The following is a 24,395-nucleotide window of genomic DNA, read 5'->3' on the forward strand; positions in this document are numbered from 1 at the left end:
TTTACAAAGTTGATGACATCTAAAATATGTCACCAGTTTAATTATAAGGAATGTGACCTACATGTCAACGCCCTTGAGGCTTTATTACCTCAGGTTTTGTATCTGTATGGTATTTCTGGGAAGATTCAACTTCATTATTTCAGCTGCTAAGAAAGACGTTATAATTACTAACAATTATCATCTAGTCAGGTAAACTGAAAGTGGATTGTTGAATTGATACCCAGCAAGCAGCGAAAAGAAACTGAGGGAATTGTAAAATGGTGTGATTTCTTGACCATAAGTTAGACAAGATGTGTTGAAAAGACAGCTCTTATATATAAAATCTTCGGGATCCCGAGAACACAGTGGGTGAAAGGACAACATTGAACTTTTCAAATAGAATACTATTTGAAAAATTAGTTGATTGGGCGTTGTTATATTTGCAATCGAACTATATTTCAACCATTACCTCATGACCGTCAAGCACATTTACCTTCAACGTTGTAATCACTTTAGGTATTTACATATTAAATTGGTGATTTTGTCATCTTGTACTGCTAAGATTAAGGGATTTATTTCTTTACACGTCACGTCATATACGCAAGGTTTTTCAATTCAAGTCTGGTTATAAGCTATTTCACAGACGGTTCATGGAAAGACGTCTTTCCAAAAATCGGGTACCCAATTTTACACAATATTTAGTAATTTAGTTTGACCTATATTTTTTTCAGCCGCTTTAGCGACACCCAAAGGAAGTGATGTGTAAGTTAAACATTTAACAAACTCGATATGAATCACAATGCTGTGCAAAAGTCTTGTCACCCTTTGTTTCTTTATATTTTGCTAGTAAAGTGGGAACTAGGTGCAGGCTTTTATTGAAATGTGTGCAAACATAAAAGCAAACAGAGTTTGCAAGGTAAAAAACAAACTTTATAAGTCTAACGAGCTTGAAAGTCAATATTTGTATGGCCGCTTTATTCTTCAGCATGATGATGAGCTCTGTCTTAGGAAGGTTTCTTGCAGTTTCTTTAAGTAGTCTTCAGGAATAGTTCCCCAGGACATTATAAGCTCTTCTTTTGGTTGTTGGCTGCCTTTCATTCTCTTCGCTATCAAAATGATCCCACACTGCTTCAGTAGTCTAGGTCAATCCATGACTGATAGTGTGTGTGTTTGTATCCAGGCATTTTCAATGTGTTTTGGATCGTTGACAAAATTAAGCGATTGCAAATCCCACACTACAGAAATGGCATTGCATGGCAGATCTGATGGTACTTTTCTACAATCATACTTGCAACAATTTTAAGAAGACACTAACACAACTGCTGCTGTGTTTCACAGAGGGCTGTAGGCACTTACTGTTGTACGTCTAACCTGACCTCCCTTTTACATATTGATGATGATCTTGTGTAATATGGCATACTTCAGCGTTTTCTAACTGTTTCCCTTTCTTAAGCATGCAAGCATGCTTCCCTTTTAAGCAGCCACACTTCCACTGAGATAATTGATGATTAAGCTTCAGTGAACAGTAGATGGATCAACTGAAGGCCCAGATATACATCTCAGGTCCCGTGTCAAGTCTCTGGTGGATCTTTTCCTGTTTATTAAGAGCATGATTTTCATTTGCTATAGACAGGTTTGTAGGCTGCTTCTTGTTTTGTCCCCCACTTGTCCAATTTCAAATGTTTTAATGGACACACTGCACACTTTGCCGAGATACAGCAAGATTTTAGCTAATAGCACCTTTGGAATTGCCTTATTGGTGCAAAAATACTATTTTATACCTGTCAAACTGTGTTATCTTGTGCATTATTCTGGAATTCGGTTAAAGACATGGGAACAATTGATGTGTTTTGGCAACAGGCAGCTACTAAAGATACAATTTAAAATAGATTATTTGCGAAGTTGTCTGTTATGTGTAGACTCAACACCGGTTCATTCTATGAGTTAAGTAAACATGTTTTGCTTCAGTGATTCATAGGTCGGTCAGTGAAAGTAGTCAGGTGCAAAGAGTGGACAGAAAATGAGTCAGTAGCCAGTGTTCAAAGAAAACCTTTGAAAGGCCTACAAAGAAAACTAAAGAACTGCTCCTCAAGACAACTTAAAAAATTACAACAAAGTCTGGCTTCTTGGAAGCAAAAGTTAAAGGGATGAGTGGTAGCATAAGACTTTTGAACAGTACTTTATTTGCATATTTATTGAAGATGGTTTATGGTTAAATCGATTTGTTAAATCTTAAAGCTGGTTGACTGTAAAGAAATAGCTTTTAAAGGCCTTTACTGCTTACAAATGTGTTTTTTTTTATAGAGTGTAACACTTACAGTTTACAGCAAACTTTCTTTCTGCAAAGAGGCTGAGAATTGAGAAAAGTCAGCCAACTCCCCTGATGGAAATGAATACTTACAGAGTTTGGAATTTCTGAAACTCGACACTGATTGGTTAGTCGATGTGTGATGAAGGGGCTCAGCCCATTCTGTCCTGGCTGAGAGAAGTGTTTGTGATTTTTATAGTCTTAAGTTCCATCAAACATCTGCATTCACATCCGGACGTACACACACTCACAACAGTCGCTTGTTCTTGGTCTTTTGGCGAGGATGGGTTATCCACTGGTGATTCTGTTGTGTGTGGGACTGCTCCACCAGACCACGAGGGCTGTCCACATGGATAAACTAGCAGACCAGAAGATTTGCGGAGATGCAGAGTGCTCATGTAAGTCTGAGCATTAAAAACAGAAGCACAGCATGCAGGATGTAGCACGTTTCAAAATCAACAGTAGATGCTTATGTTTCACATTCTTCTTTTTTATTTTTTCCTGTGCTGTATTAGATGTTCTCTCCATGGCCACAGTCTCGGATGACTTCATATCTCCTGACTGCCGATTTCTCAACCTCAGAAAGGGTCAGGTGGTTTATGTGTACTCCAAACTCATTGCAGCAGAGGGCGCTGGAGTCTTCTGGTCTGGAAGCGTATGTGCAGATTTTGTACACTGTTTAATGGCACTGTACACTTGAGTTGTGAAAGACAGAAGATGTGCAACAGCTGTGGTAAACAAACACAAACCTTCTGGCTTTTCTGACAAGAAAAGACATTTGGTTGCATATCAGAGTCCACTGTATCTGAAACCAGCAGGCTTTTCATTATGTCAAGTTTTGTAAGAAAGGTTATGCATAATACATATAGAGTGTGGTGCATGCTAATTTGCTGGAGTTATATTATTTTTGCTGGCAGATTTACAGTGAGCGGTACGTGGACCAGATGGGCATCATTGGATACTTCCCTGCAACTGTGGTGAAGGAGACACAGAGGTTTACAGAAAACACAGTTAAGATCCAAACAACTGTTAGTACATTGAATTCTTTTATGCAACTTTTTTTTTAAATGAATGAACTACTTTTTTTTTTTCCATTCCATGTTAGGAAGTCTGATGTTTTGCTTGTCTTTCAGGACATGGACTTCTACTGCGATTAAGGGACTGAAACCTCTTCCTTGTCAACTCTTTCTGTTAGTAACTCTGGCATTTATAAAGGACAAAGTATGCAGACATTAACTCAATGAGTCTTTTTGTCTATATCATTCCAACATTTTGATTATATAAATATATAAAAGTTAAAGAAATGAGTTTTCCAGACACCTTTTATATGATTTTTCTTGACTAGTAATTGCAATTATATTGTACTTGTCTTTATTACACATCTAGAAACTGGCTTGGAGCTGCTTATGCTGAGAAATAGCTGCTGTGAAAATGATTAAATTTGTTTTCTAAAGCTTACAGTCTTTTTTTTATTGGAGTTGAGGTTTCTTGGTAGTGTTATCAGAGACATCTTATAAAATCCTGACTTTTCATTCATTCTACTATGTTCTACTCCACTATGTTCTCAAAAGAAATGTCATCTAATAGAATTAATTAAAAAAAAGTATCATGACTGGTGTGAAGAGCTCAGGACAGAAGGCCTAAATTCAGATTCTATTTTACATTTTTATTCATCCTATAGAGAAAAAAGTATTCAAAGATGATATATGTGACAAAAATACATAAAACACTATTTAAAGTATTTTATTTTGTTGTTTTTGTCAGGGTATTCTTATTTTACCTGCATTTGAGACAACATGACAGCATGTTTTGATGGAGCAGCAGAAACACAGTGGTAATTTTCAAATAAATGAATGCATTCTCTAAAAATGCACCTGTTTTACTAAAAGCTCTGTTAGATGTTCCATGGTGATTTGAAAAATACCCAGGTCAGACCTCCTTAAAAGCTCACAAAGGCTGCTTATTGCCCTTTCACATTTTATGACTGTTGTCGCTTTTCCAAAAAAAAAAAAGAATAGTGCCACGTTTTTTTTATACAAAAAAAAAGTGCTAAAATGCCCAAATGTTACGATGTATGAAATGAGTGCATGTTGTCTTCCAGTCTGTCTCTCTGCCTGCACTCACCCACCCTCCCACACGCCCACGCAGTTTCTAAAGATCTGTCATGATTAAACATGGCCTGGCATATTGTCGCTGTTAAGACTCTTTCCAAAGGATGATTTAAATCTCCTTTTGATTGGTTTTGAATCATCAGTCTTTTTTTTTTATTTCTGCGTCACAGTACCCACCCAGATAAAGTGCTGAATATAACATCTCAATCAAATCTTCCTTTGACGTTTCCAACTGTGGATTATCAAAGTTAGACATTTCATTTTGATAAAGGAAGACTATGATTTAGTTCATTCATTTCAGAGCTGCCATTTAGTGTCTCTGCCATCTCAAGAAGTCTCTCACATCACTACTGAATGCACAGATTTTTTGATACTACTGCAAAATTGTGCATTTTCATCTTGTTTATTTCTGTTTGACTGGAGGCATTCTTTAGTAAGCTTTACAAGTTTAGGAAATAGGGCTGTCACATACATAATCAATTTAACCCATCACCTGCTCAGCCCAGATCAATATTAACCTGCTTTAAATGTGCCACCAGTGAATGTCACTCAGAAAAAAACATGCCTGGGGCAAGGGTCTGATAGAGCAAGAGAAGAGAAGAGAAGAGAAGAGTGAAACATTTCCTGAAGCACTTCTGAAAATAATTTCATGTTAGGAAAACAACATCTGTTTTAATACGTGTTCATATTTGAATGAAATTCTAATCATTGCACAGCATCCACAGAGGAAGTGGATGATGAATTCTGTGATTGTTATTAACATTTGACCTAAAGAGGTGAAAAACTCTGCTTTTTTTCAGCTGATTGCCAATTGAAGTTGCGAGAGTATTTGTGTAAGCCTATGCAAATCCACAAAATACACAAATCACGGCAAGTTCAGTCAGTGTTCTGTCAGACAGCTGTAGCTTTAGGGTGTCACCATGGTGACAGGCAGTGAAACTGTGACAGAAGAGATTGATGTATGTGCATGTTTGTGTGTTTCTTCTGTGTGAGCTAAAGGAGCAGCTGGCAAACGCAAGAAACACTTTTTTCCTCCTTCCACCTTGTATCCCACCCACACCTCTGCGGTCAGCGGCATAGTGCCCCCGTGGAGCTTGGAAATCAACAACCTCGGGGCTGGCTGCCAGCGAAGTGTGACATTTAAGACGTGATATGCATCTTCCTTTAGAATTTTCCAAAGTTGCCATGGCCAAAAAATGCTTTGCTTGTCTATGTGATCCAATTGGTGGCGATACATTTTTAAAAAAAACAAAGAAATAATAAGAAAGAAAGAAAAAGATAAAAATAGTATATACCGTTCCACGCCTTTGAAACAGGAGTTGTGAGTTCGACTCCCAACCAGGGCGTTTGTATCCAGTAAGGGTCCCCGAGCTAGACCCCCCATGCTAACCAAGCCTACCTCGGATATGAGCTAAGTGGAAGGAAGGACGCTGGGGGGCTAGTGAGTATCAGTACCACGGTCCAGGAGGAGACAATGAACATCCACAAGTACATCAAGAAGATGGCCACAAACAAGTACAAGCTCCATAGAGGCAGGGGTGTACCACACCAGGCAAGATCTCAGGTGCATGCTGTGTAAAGATGCCGCTGAGACAATTCAGCACATAGCAGCACATAAGTGCATGATGCTAGCAGGCAGGGCATACATGGAACGTCATAACCAAATTGCCAGCAGAATATCTGTGCCGAGTATGGCCTGGAAGTCCCGAGGTCAAAATGGGAGACATCCGATGGTCGAGAATGACCGAGCTAAGATCCTGGGACTTCCAGATACAGACGGCTAACCAACCGGAAATAGTAGTAGTGGAAAAGCAAAGGAAAACGGCTGTAGTGATAGATGTAACGATACCTAATGACTGCAACATCAGGAAGAAGGAACAGGAGAAGCTAGAGAAGTACCAAGGGCTCAGAAAAGAGCTCGAGTGGTCCCAGTGGTAATCAGAGCACTCGGTGCAGTGACCCCCCCAAGCTAGGCGAGTGGCTCCAGCAGATCCCAGGAATAGCAGCCAAGATCTCTGTTCAGAAGAGCGCAGTTCTAGGAACAGCAAAGATACCGCACAGGACCCTCAAGCTCCCAGACCTCTGGTAGAGGACCCAAGCTTGAAGGACAACAGGGACAAGAGGGGATTTTTTTTTTAAAAATAAATGTATATCTAAAATATAAATATATATATTTTAGATTATATTTTTAGATTATATAAATATAATCTAAAAAAACTGCATAATTGACATCAAATGAAAACTAATGAAAAGTAAGAGAAGGAGAGGAGAAGAACAGCTGAAGCAAATACCTGCTGTGCAGTCCTCGTACACAGGATGACCCATCCTCACTTTTTCTAATGGAAACAGCTCAATTTGCTTCAACTGTTGCTTTTATATATTTTTTCCAGTGGAAAAAGGGTTATTTCTTGCTCAGGAAAAGGACAGAGAGAACACCAATTTCCTGAACACTAAAGCCATGGTACTCAGTGTGCCCAGTAGTAACACTATATACAGCCCTCAAGTATGTATGACATTTAATGTCATACAGAAGTACAGAAAGAGACCAATCAGCACCTATCTTTATTTTAAACTTTTTTACCCATAATAGCATGCCAAACCATTCTAACAATGACAAACACAGCCAGTGTTAGGAAGCAACCTCTGTAATGGTTACACACACACACACACGCACACCATCCCCTGAACAGACACTTGACAAAAACTGCCCAAAAGTGCTTGACGTGTGCATTTTCCTTGTGCAGTCATTGAGAAAATCCCACTCTGTCATCAAAACTTTGATAACTTGTGCATTTGTGTGATGGAACATTCTCTCCGGTTATGTATGCATACACGACTAGGGGCAGCATTTGACTTAATCAGTAGTGTCTTCAAGGTGCTTGAAAAATAGGCTTTGTCTGCACTAATTTTCTTCAAGGATGTCAGAAAATGCCAGCTCACTGCTTGTTTCAACCAGTCAATCAATCAGTCGGCACGAATCAATCACTGCTTTAGCCTGAGGATGTATGGTGGCCTTCTTGCTTTAATTTACTCTAGATTTCAAAGTGCATTTGTCATCCATGTTTTGTGTCAAAAAAATGCGTGCACATCAGCAGGCCATGCCAAGTGTATTGCTGCTGTATTTCAAGGATAAGTCATAATAGAAGTGAGAAGAAAGTGCAGCTTCAATAATATTATTTTTCTCTCATTGTATTTATCTATCTTACATTCTTGCTCTCTTAGAGTGTGTGTGTCTGTGTTATGTCTGACTCATATAATTACACCAGCTAGTGTAATTCCCCCCAATTCTCTGTCAAGCAATGACACGAAGAACCCAGTGATTTCATTTCTTGTTCAACCCTCCAAATAGCTCAGGAGTCAGTTGTATCTACTGTTTGATATTTACTGTTATATTCTGGTAGGCATTTGAAAACCTGTATTCATGGATAAAAGGGGGGCAGCTGAGATATAGAGTGAAATAAGTTGCACTTTTCCAGTGAAATTAATACCTGTACCCCCTCAGTGAACTTGGTTAATATCTCATAGGAAGTGTGAGTTTGGTAAAGAGAAGGCGAGCTGTCAAAAAGAGTTTCTGTTATTTCAGTTTCCTTACCTTCGTCGCCTACATTTATGTCGCACCTGAACAAACCCAACTCCACAGGTCAGCCTTCTCCAACCGAGAGGGCTAACTTCCTTCCATTACTTCCCCCCCTCTATTTTGCCTGTCACTGTGGTTACCAGAAAGGTTACCACAGTGACAGGGAAAGGTTACTGTGCGTTTGTGCATGACGGCGGGTGTTTGGAAGGTTAGCAGTGTACAGCAGGACCTTCACGATTCAAGAAATTAGTTATATACAGCAGTTAACCTTAACTGTTCGGCCAGTGAAGTTCTTGTAGGTCAAAAGGTCAAGACAGGAAATGAACGTGACCATGAGGAAATTGGCAGCATTAACCTGTAATATTTTGTTTTACAAATTAGAGAGGTACCATTCTGAAACAGCTCTAACAAATTAGTAGTAGATGTGCTAGAAGATACATACATAATTGAAGACCAGCAATTGTAGTGTTCCAAAAGGTGGAAATACATCATCCAAACATCAGCTCCTATAATTAGTATTTTGCAGCGTTTAATTGTCGACAATGATAAAAAGTTTAATCTAAATTCTTGTGAATAGCGCTAACAGATAATCACCATGACTGAACGAAGCATGCAGAAATCTGTTGTAAGCCAGTCCACTTAAGCATAATGTATATATCTCATTAGCAGCTTACAGTAATAGTGCTTTCTTTTCTGAACAGACCTTAGTGAACGCTGGCTTTGCATGTTTTTCTGCAACAGCTCAAAGACTGAATATTTTAAGATCTGTCCTCTTTTCGTCATGTTTGCACACAGAGACTCATCTGATGAAATCTACCTAGGTTGTGAGTATGATCATGTTACCTGCAAACATGGGTTTTCGTAAGCTTTAAATGTGCAAGCTAATTTCCTGTTTCATTTTGTTAAATAATTGCAGCGTTCGCAGATACCTCATACATAAATAATACATTTGCTTGCACCACCACAAAGAATAAACTAAACCCAGTTCAGCATGTTTGCATGATATTAGCAAGACTCTGTAATTTCCTTTATTACTAGACATTAGAGTAGAGGAAAGCTTCCATCAGTGATCTTGTACATGCTGTCTTCAAATATATTTGGTAAGGGTTTTTTTTTTTTTGCTCAGGCTTCTGAGCTATGAATAGACTGTCATGACAACCAATTACCCATTACAAAAGCAGCAAGGCTAAGTAAGGCAATTAAGTGGTGAAAAAAATTGTTTGTTGCATGTGTTTCTGCTTGCAAAAGTGTCTGAAGGCAGCAAAATACTCTTGTGTGGAGTTTTACAGAGGAAAAAAAATCTAAATATTTTCTTATGCAATACTTTTTTGTAAAAATTGTACTTTCACAGTAACAATCCCACAACAATATTGTTTTATTAAACAACAGGAAACATTAATGTAATTATACAGTAATATTTTACAGGGAATATGATTTGTTATGCAGAAGAAGAAGTAGTATGCTGTTAATAGTGATTGTTAACTAAACATTAATGGAAAACTTAAAATGATTAAAATAAATGAATGCTCTAATGAACAGAGGTTAATAGCAATAAACAGATATACAGTGAGGCATATGTCATTCTTTCAAGCTAAAAGCTGTGCTATCAGTTCAGAGTAAATATATAGAGTTGGACTTTTAATAGCAGCTCTCATTTCCAGCGCTGAATCTTGATGTGTCATTGTGTCTGCATGCTGCATTAGGCTGTGGTTCATCTATTAGGTTTCATCCTGTTTCTTTCAAGTTCCATATCTCAGTGTTACAGCCACCCAGAGGTTGTTGCCACAGAATGACATGACTGACAGAGATTACAAAAAAATAGCTGTAATATAACTTTGCATAATGGGGAAACGGTTATGCACTGCTCCATTTCACGATGTCAAATCATACCAAGCAGTGATGGTGGTGGGGGGGGGTTGAGCGCGTGCAAGGGCATACATTTGTTGTGTTATGTGAGGGGTTATCTACGTCACCACATGACACCTGAAAGGTTCTTGGTATTAAGTGACAAGCAAATGTCAGGATACACTGTGTCAGAGGCAAATTTCCTTCTGCTTTATATAAACCACCTGCCTTTAAGCCTTTACAGGTAGGCAGGCTGTCCTAGAGAGCCTGCAGGCAGTTTATAGACAAACCAGGTTTGTTAAGCTTAATGGTCCTTGTATTGATTTGCTGGGCTATCCTCACAAATTGCAGGGGTGGAATGAACAATGAGATTCTCATTGAGGATCTCTAAATGCATTTCTGTTTGTAGTTTTATTGACCCTCCTGGAGCAGCAAGTGCAGTGTTTATTTACACACTTTGCTCACAGCCTGTTTTTAGAATGACATGATGGAAATGTGAAGAAGGTGTTCAAGGAAGCAATACACATCATCCACAGTCGACTGGCTACAATGGGGCAAACAGCTTTTGATAATAAAAAGAATATTAAGTGGCTATGGTTATTTAAGTTGGGAAGTGAAAGCGTGAAAATAAAACTCCATTCAAATGAATTACCTTTACCCGATTAAATAAATTAGTCTAGACTGAATAAATTAATCAGCCCAGAGGAGAACTGATAATTAGCTGTGTTGACTTCACAGCCAGTACACAGAATGGCAGCCTTATCGGTTAGCTCCTGGAAACTCAGTGGAGTTACTGGACTACAAAGGAGTCTGTGGCCAATGCTAATCCCAGGCTGGATCAAACAATGCAGCTTCTCACAATTGTGCTAAGAGTCTGCCAAAAGGTGTCAAACCCCATGTTTCCATGAGAGTCGTCTATAGCTAACGTGTACTCTGTTTACACATAAAGCACATAATTGTAATGAGCCTTTGCAGCTTGGCGACGTGGAAAAAAAAATTGTATTCACATGCACAATGCTCAGCAACACATTTTTTTTTCCACACATAAACTTTGCTCACAGTACCTAATGCGTAAAAGGGATGTTGCCTGCAAGTTTACGGGCAGATTCCTGGAAATGTTTACTCTAACACCCCTTTGTGTTATTAAAGAATAATTTCAGAATTTTGAGAACTGGTAAAAAGCTAAAGCACATGATTAGCCTTTAATTGCTTGTGGTTGTAGCTATGTTTACTCTGTGCCCTGTGTGGACTATGAAAAATATCCACATTGTTTGCTTTCTTAATGGACTATGCTCTTTGGCTGTGCGTGTAGGACAGTACTGGAAAGGGGCTTGGAAACCTCTGAGATACCATTACCATTAGCCCTAATGTCCTTTTAAAATGGAAAGAGCATCAGAGCCCACACACAGAGACTGCTGTGTATGTTGTTTGAGTGATACAAACTCTTTGTCATGATATCCTGCCAAGGTCACCAGGCCTGTCCCCTTCCTGTAGTCACAGACACATTAGAAATTAGCCACCGAGGCAACTGCCATACTGCAGAAGCTGATTAGGAAATGTTGAGCATTTTACATTCATTTCTAATATTTTCTGGGTTTGTTTAGCTATTTTTAGCTTCATTCAGGTATACTGTAGTGTCCGTAACCGAAGGTTGACCTCTCTTGGTATTTTTACCACTTTCTAGAGACTCATTGTTTTTTGGAGACATATGTATACCCAGGGAATGAGTGTTTTTGGTGGTTCAAAGGTCAAAGTGTTTCTGCAGGCTTTTTAAAAAGGCATGCAATGTCACTGTCAAATACCACAGCTCGACTAAAGCTAATAATTGCTGACACCTTCAATTGGAGGTGGCTGATTTCTGTGATGACTTAATGAACGTATGAAAGGAAATGGGAAAGTTGGCAGTGCTATGAGTAGGTGAGGACTAGGTCCAGCTCAGAAGGCTTGATTAGTAAAAATTAACTTTGAGGTAATATTTTCCACAGTGTCCAATCAAAATCATCAGCAGCAAATGGTGTTTGAATCTGGCATGTTGGGGGCACGCAGCATGATACACTACTAATGGCAATTAAACTGCTGTAGTCATAACATCAACATAATTTCTGAATACATGCTGAGCATGAATGCTTGTCACAGTGATGAGACTGACTTATCCTCAAACTTACTGTAAACTATAAAGCACCCACTGGTATCATTTAGCTGATTGCTGTTGTGCTTTTGACAAATCATCTCATTATGTGACACTGAACAGTTTCTCGCAAATGAGACTGGCATGAAATACAATGCCAGCAATGTAGTATACTTTTCTACCTAAAACTGCTGATCTGACATTACTGCAGTGGCAACAGCCAAATGACTGCAGTTTAAAGGCATCACTTTGTTTTCAAATAGCAGCAAAGCAGGGAACCAGACCTTTGGAGGGAGTGTGTGAGCAGACAGGAAAATTATTGCTTGAATCAAATTCAGATATCCCAGTAACAAATGTGTCACAGTAGTTTAAGAAGAAGAAGAAAATCAACCCAAATGATTGATGTAATGTGGACACAACTTGGTAATTTAAAGTAAGAAAACACTGTTGTCTTAATATTTTCAGGCAAATTGTAAAAGATGCCATTTCCTTCAGAGTAAAAGTGAGTTTGTTAATTAATCAAATCAGATTTAATGTTTTTTTTTCAGCCCTCGGCCCTCTCTCCAAGTGATTCATCCCTAACGCTAATTTGCATGTCCTTTATTCCCTCCTAGGTGGCACCTTCATTAGGAAGCACACCTCAAAATAAGTAATACACAGAGGGAAATAATTATTGTGATTATGCATAATCTTTGCTCGCACAGTTGTTTTTCTTTTCCAATTAAACTAAATTTATATTCAGAACACACTCTGAATATCATAGCAGGTGGCTGCTCTTGCCTCACCTTCACTGCTGTTTGTGAAGAAAGCTGCGTGAGAACCGCATTGCTACAGGCTACAATGGTGTATTGTTTTTCCAGTTTCTGAGAAAGCAATACATCTTTGATAATATAGGGCATTTTCCCCCTTTTGATACTAAGCCTTTGTACAAGCCCAGTGAGTTCATGTTATTTCTGGGTTTACAGAAAAGTCTGGCTAAAGAGAAGAAATTATGGAGGCAAGGTATGTTGTATGACTAACACAGATAAACAGACAATGGCACAGTCACTAAAAAAATATAATAATGGGGATAAATCAGATTAAATGAATGAATGTAATTTAAGGGCAATCAATTACTATTATATTTACACACTCTTAATCATAGTCAGAGTTAAGCCAGAGTTTTAGCTTTATGGTATGCTTGTTAATGGACTGTTAATCATAATGCATTGTATCTTGAGACAGCACTTTTTTGATTGGGTAATAAATTTACCTATAGTGAAAAACACAAAGAGTGCTCAGATGTCAGGCATCGATTTAGATTCAATCTACATTGATGCTAGAGACCAAAACCAAATTGTGTGATGTTTAATAAAGCATCACTCATTTCAAGTAAAGACATTCAGCTCAAATGTATGCTTATAAATGACATGCAGTACATTAAAAATAATTTGCTTTCTACATTTGTACATTATTTATAACAATAATAACCTCCAACTTTGTTTTTGTAAGTTTGTCACAAAAGAGAGTGAAGAAGAACACAATACAACACAGTCAGCACAGCACTGCTCCCTTACTGAGAAGAGGATGCTACAGCAGGTAGCTGTGATTTGACTGATCTGTTACACCCGGGGGATTTGTGTCTCCAAGTCATATAACAATGTAGATTTTTTTTTGTGTGTGTGTACGGAATATGATCAGCTGGCCTGTTCTGCTATTTATTCACTGCTCTTTGTGGATTTAACCAACGCAATTCAACAAGATCTAAGCAGATGTTATGCAAGCTGCACTGACACTGTGAATATAAAGCTTGTATAAAAGGTAGAAGTCAGTGAGTGAATTTATTCTGCATCATTTTAAATAAAAAATTGATGTCTGCTGCCTTTGATGTAACCTAGTAACAATACCCAAGGTGTAACCAGTCCAAAGTTCATCACTGTAAAGGCTATATTAAACTGCTTGATATGTTTGTGCAATCTTTGAATTGCTTCAGTAATTACTTGAGTTAGTTTTACAAGATGTTTCACAAAAACCAAAACATAATGTAGAGATTCAATATCTGATTTTAAAACTCTAAAATTATTTAGCACAGCACATGTAAGATTTACATTTTCAGACTATTAAATTCTATGTGCTGAATAGTCATTACTGACTGTTTAGCAACTTTGCATCTGCACCATGAACACATTACAGAAATGAGAAGAAAAATCTGTGCGATGAGACTATAAGCAGGCTGTGGGACGTCATTATTTTGTTATTACTGAGCTAGTACCTCTCTGCTGTCACTGGAAGCGATGACAGGCTGCAGCTCAGGAAAAATGAACTCATTCACTAGTAATATGCAGTAACCTGCCTATGAGATTTAATTACTCATTAACCAAAAGTGCCCTAATCATTCTGTTTAGCCCCTGATCTTAGGGCACTTTGCTACTAGCAGCCTGTCACAAAAACGCACAAGGTGTTCCATTAATTTAGTTGAAACCATGAAAAATGCTAATGATAACATAGTTTGACAGGCATAAAATAAATGTTGTGCACCAAGAAGGTGATTTCCAAAGAGCTATTAGCTAAAAACTTGGCATATTTCAGCATGGTCTGCAGAGTCTTGTTAAAACATCCAAGAAAACTGGACAAGTGGAGCGCAAAAGTAAAAGTGGCAGGCTTAGAAATCTATCTACAACAGATGAACAGTATCTAAAAGCTATGTCCTAAAGAAATATAAAAAAGTATCCAGCAAAGACTTGACACAGAACATGAGACATGACAACAGGTCTTAAAGAGTGATGAATCCAGATTTGACATTTTTGGGTTGAAATTGTCATTAATATGTACAACAGTGAATGTATCTCAGCTGTACCTGAATGAAACATGGTGGAATCTGTGTCATGGTTTGGGGCTACATTTCAGCCATTTTATTGTTGGAGATTTTTTTAATCACTCAGATTTTGATTCACCATTCAACAACATTTAAAAGTGTTGTGCTCTAAAAGTAGTTATAAAACTTACATTTTCTGAATCGTTGGGAAAATCTCTAAAGACTATTCTTATTTAATTGTGTTTTATTTTTGGATACATTTCTAGTTACAGTTTTTCTCAAATGCTAAAACACATGTCACAAACGTTACCACCAGGTCCCCCAATGTCCAAACACAACACCCTTCTCTAAAGCTACATAAACACAACCACACCTTCCCACTGCAAAACTCAAACTCCCACACCAAGAGAGCAGCTCGAAGCTGTCAAAACTGTAAACACTATACACAGCATTACACACTACAGCAAAACAATTGAAAACACAATGCTCAATTTCAATCTTTGGTTCATAACTGCCAATGCATATTTTTATAAACTGTACAGTAACGGATCGTCATAGAACCCTGCAGAGGATTAGGCATTTAGATTTGTGAGTTTCACATGAAGACTATAAATCTATAAAAACATCCTGCATGTACGTACACTACTGTAACAACTCAATGCAAAAACAGAATCTATCGCACACAACAGTACTCTCGGAAACATGATCAGGGTGTGAAGTCTTTTTTATTGTCTACACGGTCTTTTTACAGTATTACACACTGTCACTGTGCGGCATCATGTCGCCGAGCTGCATTGGGCCACATCACCTCATCCACATCACAGGCTATATTGTCCCTTGCTAGGCACCGCGGGAAAAACGCCCTGGAATGGCGAATCCATCCCTGGAAGGCCTCCACTGGGATGTCAGCACAGGCCAGCTCCATTGCCCGCCTTCCATCTCCATGATGAGAAGAACTCCTCTATAGGGTTCAGGAAAGGGGAGTAGGGTGGCAGACAGACGTTTAAAAAGTGGTCACTGTTGGTGGTGAACCACTCTCTGATTTGGTGTGTTTTGTGGAAGCGGACGTTGTCCCAAATGATCACATACATGTGATGTGCTAGCCTAGGATGGTGTTGTTGACGGTCCAGGAGGATGTCTTTTAGCTCCTCTAGGAAGGTGAGGAGACGTTGGGTGTTGTAAGACCCAAGGACAGCATGCCGGTGGACAAGCCCCTCCGTACCCATAGCTGCACAAAGAGTAATATTACCCCCCCGTTGGCCAGGAACCTCAGTGATGGCTCTTTGGCCAATGATGTTACGGCCTCTTCGCCTTCGTTTCTGGAGGTTGAAGCCAGCCTCATCCAGGAAGAGGTACTCATGGGGTCTGGCCATCGCGTCCAACTGCATTATCCTCTGTGAACATGGAAAAGCGTACAGGTGTTCAGAACGGTCAATCAGGTAGCACAGTATTGTCCAGAAGTAATGTAGGCCACTAAGCAACACAGTATGTCCACTAACTGTACTGTGGACATGGATGTATACGTACTTGCACATACTCGTAACGTTGTTCTATGTGTCGCGCAGAGTTGCGCTCAAAGGGAACCCTGTAGACCTGTTTCATCCTCATCTGTTGGCGCCGGAGAACTCGGTCTATTGTGGACACGCTGACAGCATCAATATTCTCAAAGTTTACATTATCTGCAATGACTTTGTCTCTGATCTCTCGGAGTCTAATGCAGTTGTTCTCACGGACCATATCTGCAATGAGGGTTTCTTGTGCCGCTGTGAATATGGCAACCCTCCCACCTCTATGTGGCATCCTTTCAGCTCTAAAGAAAGAAACATGTGTTGTCAATTGACTGATTTATATGTAAAACTACATGTAAAGTAACAGACCACTTTCACAGGCCTGTAAAACTGTAGTGTGACAAAGAAAGCAATAGCGTACTATACCTGTTGTGTTGTCTAAATGCCTTGATAATGGTGGCCACGGTGAACCTACTCAGGTTTGGATGTACTCTTCGTCCCGCTTCAGCCATTGTCATGCCATGGCCAATGACATGATCAATTACTGTTGCTCACATATCATCTGTTATGATGGTGCGAGGTTGTCTTCTTCTCCCACCTGGACCTTCTCCTCTCTCTTGTTGGCCTCCTTCTCTTCCTCCTCTACTCCGAACTCCTCTTCTTCTTAGGCCTTCACCTCTTCCTCCTCTGATCTCAACCCCTCTTCCTCTTTGGCCTGCAGCTCTTCTCCTTCCGCACGCTCGAATGCCTTCATCCATTGTGATTGTTTGGCATCTTCACCAAACTATGCTTTTATAGGTGGGGTCACATCATTAGCAACAGGTGTCTTCAATTTTGAGTCGTTGTGTGTAGTGACTGACGCCAGGTGTGTTCCCTGTGTTCAAAGATTGGTGACTGTGGCAAGCATTTTGCATCACATGGGCTTTCATTTGAGAATATGAGCAGAGTTGTTTTGCAACATGTGTTTTAGCAAGGAAAAATGTGTTTAGATTTATGAGTACAGAGGGTTGTGTTTTGTGAATTGTGTCTTCATGTGACATGTGTTTATGGTACTGGAATATGGTGGCTACATTTAGTAAATGTGTTTAGACTACTGGTCATTTGGGTTACAGGATTGGCTTTTATGTTTTAACATTTGAGAAAAACTGTAATTTATGTAGTTCACTAGCTGCAGGAGGTCAGAGTTCAGATGAGTGACGTCATCAGTAAGCGCAGAAAAAAAGGAAAAAAACAGTGTCTGGGACGTGAAAGCAATGTTTTGCTGATGATGCGCTATGCTGCCTGTAAACTCCAAACCTGAACTGAGGAGAATAAAGTTGCAAAAAGGAGAATGGAGTCATGTCTCTCTGAGGGTGCAACAAAAGCTACCATCTAGATGGCGTTTTTCAGCATGGTAATGATCCTAAATACACTCCTAATGCAGCAAGAGAGTGCCTGGACAGACAAAACACACAATAGCCTCCCCAAAGCTATTACAACTTAAAGAAATAATAAGAAAGCTTAAACGTGGTCATACCAAATATTAACTTTCAAGCGCATTAAAACTTTACAAACCCTGTTTTTGCCTTATATACTGTATTTCCATGTATATTTAACGTTTGTAAAGGAATAGTTGAAATTTCTCATTTTCCCTGTATTCCTGGTATTTAATTGACTACATTTTCAGGAGATACTTGGAAAAATTGTGCACTAAGTGTAATGGGGAGAATAAAAAACAGACTTATTCTTTTCCTCTGCTTGAGAAATAAATAGATTTGCTCGCAAAATCACAATCGGCAGCTGGCCAAAACATCAATCGAAAAAGTGACGATATTTTAGCAGTTTAAAACATGTGCACAACATAGTATATTTTCAATACAACCAAAACGGATATAGTGAGTTTTTACTCCAGTCAGTTTACATCATGTTGCTGCATATTAAACACAAGTAGAATGTGGCTCACCTACACTTATATTGATAGATGTATTACAGTATTTCATGGTTTATATTATTAGCTCAAGGCTAAACAGAAGCACAGACAGGAATATCAATAGCACCATATTAGCTAGCACCCCACAGAGAGAAAAATCAAAACATCACAGCAGTGTAGCTTTGGACTTTTCATATGAAAGCTGTGGGCTGTGGTAACTTGAATTACCTGTTTCCCCAAGGATAGAACGGGCTTTCCTGAGACTCCCTCAGACCTACTGAGGGGATGTAAACAGCACTTACAATGAAACATGACAAGTTCAGTAGCTTTGATGGGGGGAGGAAATGTTAAATGATACAGTGTTTTGCAGGAAGAATAGAGAGAGTGATGACTTCAGTTTAATCTTCCTCGGTGCTGAGCTGAGTGGTCCATGACAAATCAGGCTGGTGTTTGCACCTGAGCTGGCCATGTGCTGTCTGCCTCATAGCACATTAAGACCAACATATAATCCCTCTTCTTGCAGCTCCCTGTTAACCTCTTCTCCAGCTGCTCCGATGGAATATAATAGATCTGGTCAATACAGTTTTACATCCTCGTATTCATGTCTCGAGTCTGTAAAATGAACTATTCTCAATTTTTAGAGCAATGAGATCAACCAAAAATCCAATTTTACATATGTCAACTTATGCATCATTTATATTTGGTTTGCACGATGCCTGAACCGCAGTCAAAGCCAAATTGAATGATCTAAAGGAAGAGACACTAAAGTAATGATTACTTGCAACCTCCGTGAAATCATGAAAGACCAGTGTTGTTTGAATTTTGATGTCTGCCTACCCAGGTCTACCCATAAAGGCCGTCATCATACATCACAGGGGCAGATCGACATGCAGTAGCTGCTTATATCATAGGTAGAGTGGAACAGAGAAACATACAGAAAGAGACAGAAGAGAGAGCAAACAAAACCATCAAATATGAGGCTGCTGAAACTATCTGCAATCATTGTGAGTATAGCAACCATAACCCCCAACTCGCTCAGAGACATCCCATCCCACAACACTAGCCAGCACTGCTGAAGCATTAGAGGATTGCCTCTGAAATGACAGCTTAACTACTGAGGGAGATAAGACAAGCTTCTGTCATTTCTATCGTTGCCTCTCCCTCCATGTGGCTCCTAACATATGTGGCACTAACAAAGAGCAGAACTGCAATATATTAATGTTTTGCTTTGCAGGTTTCCCAAGAAAAAGAGACACACTTGCTCTCTCATTGAATGTTCAATTTTTAGAGTGTGGGCTCAACATTTAAATGAGTCACAGGGAATGCATTTTCTCTATAGTCTTAAAATATTTATGATTTCTGCGCACAAAATATATTAAGAAACTGGAATCAGATGTAAATGTCTTGGTTGTTTCAGTGTTTATTTGATTTTATCTTTGGAAACACAATATAAAGTTCAGCGTGAAATATCAATGGTGTTTTTTTTCTTGTCTGGTTGAAAGGTTGGTAAAGGCTGCAGAGGCTTTGTCGTGGTTTAGCAATCAGTGGGTTTCATTGTGTGTGTGTGTGTGTGTGTGTGTGTGAGTGCCCGTGTGTGTGTATGTGTGTGTGCGTGTTTGATTATTTGCCGTTTATCACCTTGTAGCTGTCAGTCTAATCTCTCTACCTCTTGCCCAAACTCTGACAGGCACCCTGCTTTCTCTACAGCCTTGGGCAAATATGAAAAATTAAAGAGCCATGATTCTCAGCACCTCCTCCAACACTACTGCAGATACACATCAATGCCTTTTAACAACTCCATTTATGTAATGCCATCTCTGCAAAGCCAGTTTTTTAATAGATGGTTGTCCAGTTGTAAATTAAATTCCACTGTAACTTATCCTGTATCCAAAGGTTGCCAGAGGTTGAGCTCTTTAATTAACTTATGATAGTACATGCTTGTGGAAACAAAACTTTCCAGTGCTGAACATCAGCAATATTTCAACTTTAAAATGCTATTTTTATAATATGTTTCATAGAACAACCACTGCAGTGAGATGTGGAGAATTGGATCAATTAAAATTGAATGGATAACAAATTTCTACTTCATGAGTTAACAAGCAAACTTGAGTTAAGAGGATGCCTTCCTTAATATGAGCTAAAACATGTTTCTTCAAATGATTCATTAATTTATTTCACATTTTCTCAGGATTTCATGCACTTACTCGAAACCTCTAAAAATCTGACTTTATTCATCCACCCACAAGCTACAAACAGATCTCTTATGTACAAACTGTTATAAAACTCAAGGGAAATTCAAAAGAATCTTTTGGGAGATGCAGAGCTGCACAGCAAGCAGTGCCAGCAATCTCAGATAAAGAGCATGATGTAAATGCATTGTATTTATGTATTATTATAAAAGTATCACATATATATTATTAATTTTAACATTAAATTAAAATTAAAACCCTCATTTATTGTGTAACTTTATATTGATTGTGAGAGGTGAGCAGTTTGTACTACTTGCATTTCAAAGAATTCTTTTTTTCTTTCTGTAATAACTGCAGACAGAGGTGTAATGTCAGCATCACTTCAGACAGTGAGAAGATTTTCAACATCCTGCTGAAGTCCACGTCTCTCACAAAACTGTTACTGAGTTGCCAAAAAAAATCTAGGTTGCTCTTTAAAAGCAGAAGATGCTACAGCACGTCAGGCACATAGGCAGGCAGGCGGGCCAGGATACAGTCCATGTGAGTCAGCAGTCAAAACATGCATGTGGATCACTCATGTGGCCCCAGCAGGGAAGAAATTTTTACTGATGCTGAAGAGAAGGGCTTGCCCAAGCTAAATAAATAATCACTGGGCTACAGAATAGCAGGAGTGTGGGAGGATGTCCGCATGGTGCATGGAAACAGTGATTAGTAAAGCAGATCCACTTATAGAAAATCCACCTTCATTATTTTCTAGATATCTAACTGATCCCCGTGCTATCATTCTCCCTCGTCACGCCTTTCAGATTAATTTAATGTGAACATTATACCAGACAGTATGCCATTATATAAGTACATTAGCATATTTCAAACAAGTACATACAGAGTTAACAGAGAGGAACATTTTAAATACAAAATGAGGTTTTGCATATTTTGTATGGCTGTTCCAATTATGTTCCACAAATATTTGATTTAATGATGCTGCCTCTTGACATTTACTGACATTTGGTGGGGGAGGAAATGATTTGCACAAGAGTATTTTTGTAATTATGATATTTTGCTTATTACTGGACACTAAGGAATGTAAAAATGGTACCGCTCTCAATCCGTTGCTCATGTTCAAAAATGCATGCAAAGTTGCATTAAAGGAAAATTTGCTGAATTTGAAACTGGCTCATGAATGAAGGGGGCTCTGGAGGCATTTTTATTCAGCAATTGCAATGAGTGCTTCTCACTATTGAGTCCTTGTGGCTGAACTGAAAAGGCTATAGCATTAACAACAGATAACTGCGCAGCAATAAGCACTCATGATGCTCTTTGGCAAATGTTGTATGTGTAAAGGAAATTAGTAGCATCACAGCAAGCAACCATTTCCCCATCTTGCTGTACTTTCTCATTCATGTAGACCACCCTCATATCACCTCCCAGCAGCCCTGTATGCCCACCTTCTAGTTTACAGCAGCAAGAAAGCAGGAGGACAGGGAGTCCTTTAATGAGCTACCTTTGTACCAGCACTCCTTTCGCTGCTACATGCTGCTCACCTCCAAATGACCAATTATAGTCCAGTGGGACTATTCTTTCATTCCACTGCACAGAAACGGTCAGGTTGATCATTGCACTTATATAGGGTAAAACAAGAGAACTTCAGCCTTAGAAATATATTGAAGAATCATGTCATAAAAATCTTTCTGTAGGACTTCTATAGAAAGCTGTATTTAAAGGTCGCTATATGTCACATGAGTTTTCAGCGGTTTTTCCCCCCCAGTTGGATGGCCAGCCCCAGACAGCCTACCCATCAATAGAATTCCCATCAACTCTGAGGACGATAGGAGGAATTCTCCAAGGTGCTGAAAAGTGCCCTCGAGCGCATCCGGGGGAGGAAACGACGGGACACACCCGCCGAGGCCATTGGTACAACGTCACGCGCAGAAACTACCCGAGCTAGGAAGGTAGATGAATAACAGATGAGAGGAGGAAGAGGAGGAGGAGGAGAGCTAGAAAGCTGAGGATGCAGGTTTGGTCCACAACCGCCCCAACTCGAAGCACACGGTAAGAGCGGCTACACCTCGGTGAAATCCAACTTCCAGTGCCACCATCAGCTGACGACGAGGAGATGCGTTCGCAAAAGCGTTGATTCGACACCTTTACATCCCGCTGTTCTTCCTCCTGTTCCTCCTCTTCGCTTCTCTGACGAGGAGCATCCCATACACTGATTTTACTCTGACGGGCAAGCAGACAAGGCATACTGACACAAGCCAGACACGATGCTTGGATCGCCCCGATATGGGACAGCCTTGGGATTTACAGTGCTGCTGAACGCGCTGCTGCTTGCGACGCAGGCTGCAGAAGGAGTCTTAACGGACCATTTTCTGGTTCAGTTGCATGAGGACGCACAGGATGAAGCGCACCAAGTTGCAACACAACATGGGTTCCAGAGTGCCCGAAAGGTAGGGATGCTCTGATTAAAAAAGCATCACGCAATCCTGGCAGCAACTGTTTTTCTTTTTCTTTTCTTTCTTTCTTAAGTAAACCGACCAATTGATAAACGAATAAATATTATTAAATGAAAATGTCAGCGCGAAATATTTCTGGTTGTTTAGTAACGTTTGTGGGCATTCTCGCTCTTTTAAAACAATCAGACATACTGCATGTAGTGAAACTATCCAGTAGAGGAGACATTGAGAAGCTTCTTCTGGTTTTCTTCTGGTTTGACTTCACTGCACTTTTTCTTGACTTGATGACGTCATTCTCACTGAACCGCAGGCCTTGTTTATTAGGTTTGCCACCGGCCCGTGGGCGAAATTCTATTTCAAAAACGCATCAAATTTCAGTGTCCTGCAAAAGGAAGATGCACCTGGAGCCATCTGTGAAAGATGCTGTCGAAGAAGAGACAAAACATTTCATGAACAAAACATCACACGAAGTTCTGGTTTGATATAATCCTCACAGTTTTGGACACCCCCTCCCCTTTTTTAATGCTTCACATCAAAAAACAGCAAATTTACTTGGATACCTTGTTGGATGCCCTCTTTGTCAGAGGCTGACATAAAAAAAACACATTTTCCAATAAAATATAAAACACCTCTTTATTATTTGTCTTTTGCAGAGCACATAGTGTATTCACATTCATGGCCCTCCTTTGTCTCACCTGAGACAAATCAGATAGCTCGACAAATTTCGGATGCCTTTCAACATGTCAGAAGACTTAACAAGGCGTTTATGGCAGACTGATAGAAATAATTCCCCAGCAGTGTGTGTTCCTTGTCACATGTCAAAATAAATGTGTGGGTGAAATTGGCTGGAGCCTTAGTCAGTGAGGCGTAGCAGTGAACGGAGGGGTGTCTGCACAGCTCTGAATGAGGATGTGTGTTTTTTCTCCTCTCACCTCCACAGTAATAATAATAATAAAGAAAAGTGTTTGATTTGTATCTCATCATCATAATCTGATAACATCCTTGTGGTAGTTGTGCAGCATTGCTATTTCTGCTATGGCTTGCTCGCTTTCTTGTAGGCAATAGATCATCCCCTCCGTCTACTGCCTCCCAGGTTATGTAATCTGCAGCTATATTTGTCTTAATGGGATATGCGCCATTAAACAATGTCTGTGTTGTTTGAATTCTCTTCTTTTGTAGCTTAATTAACTAGACTGGGATACAGACAGGGGACACACATACAAATGTAAGCCTAAAGAGTGGCAAAAGAAAGACAGCAAAACAGATCTGTGATCAGCCAATGTAAAGCAATGATATTGCTACTGCTACTGCTACTGCTACTACTCTTAATCATTATCACCATAATAATAACACATATTGTAATACTATGAGAACATTTCAATCTGACAAAAATGTTCAAATAAAAGAGCATTGGCAGATAGGGAGAATCTTTTGATAAGTGTTACATTTTCACATTAGATCTGACAGTCGCATCTGAAACCATTTATTTTGAGGATTGACCTGTGCCCTGACTGTTACTAAAGCATAAGGGGGTCTTTAATCTGTGCATAGTGCTGGAGGGAACGCTCTGGATGATGCATCTCATTTCCCTCCC

The 24,395-nt window shown here is 39.4% G+C and overlaps 2 protein-coding genes across 2 annotated transcripts in view; both read left to right on the forward strand.

The window, feature by feature from the left end:
- Positions 1-831: 831 nt before the first annotated feature.
- LOC146375014 (otoraplin-like) lies at positions 832-3,714 on the forward strand. Its single transcript, XM_084948602.1, has 4 exons — positions 832-2,685; positions 2,803-2,942; positions 3,205-3,315; positions 3,421-3,714. The coding sequence occupies exons 1-4, from the start codon at positions 2,571-2,573 to the stop codon at positions 3,442-3,444; spliced, it is 390 nt and encodes a 129-aa protein (XP_084804728.1). The 5' UTR covers positions 832-2,570; the 3' UTR covers positions 3,445-3,714.
- An 18,501-nt stretch (positions 3,715-22,215) lies between these two features.
- pcsk2 (proprotein convertase subtilisin/kexin type 2) overlaps positions 22,216-24,395 on the forward strand; it is a 29,393-nt gene continuing 27,213 nt past the window's right edge. Inside the window, exon 1 of the mRNA XM_084947888.1 lies at positions 22,216-22,795. Within this exon, the coding sequence (XP_084804014.1) occupies positions 22,613-22,795 (183 nt within the window). The 5' untranslated portion in view covers positions 22,216-22,612. The remainder of the gene's footprint in view (positions 22,796-24,395) is intronic.

Source organism: Perissodus microlepis, chromosome 13 (genome assembly GCF_051167445.1).
Source record: "Perissodus microlepis isolate ML-2025 ecotype Zambia chromosome 13, ASM5116744v1, whole genome shotgun sequence".
Lineage (NCBI taxonomy): Eukaryota > Metazoa > Chordata > Actinopteri > Cichliformes > Cichlidae > Perissodus > Perissodus microlepis.

Coding starts and splice junctions, on each gene's coding strand:
- LOC146375014 (XM_084948602.1), top strand. CDS start 2,571: ATGGGTTATCCACTGGTGATTCTGTTGTGTGTGGGACTGCTCCACCAG. Junction 2,686..2,802: donor CGGAGATGCAGAGTGCTCAT/GTAAGTCTGAGC, acceptor GTGCTGTATTAG/ATGTTCTCTCCATGGCCACA. Junction 3,316..3,420: donor CAGTTAAGATCCAAACAACT/GTTAGTACATTG, acceptor CTTGTCTTTCAG/GACATGGACTTCTACTGCGA.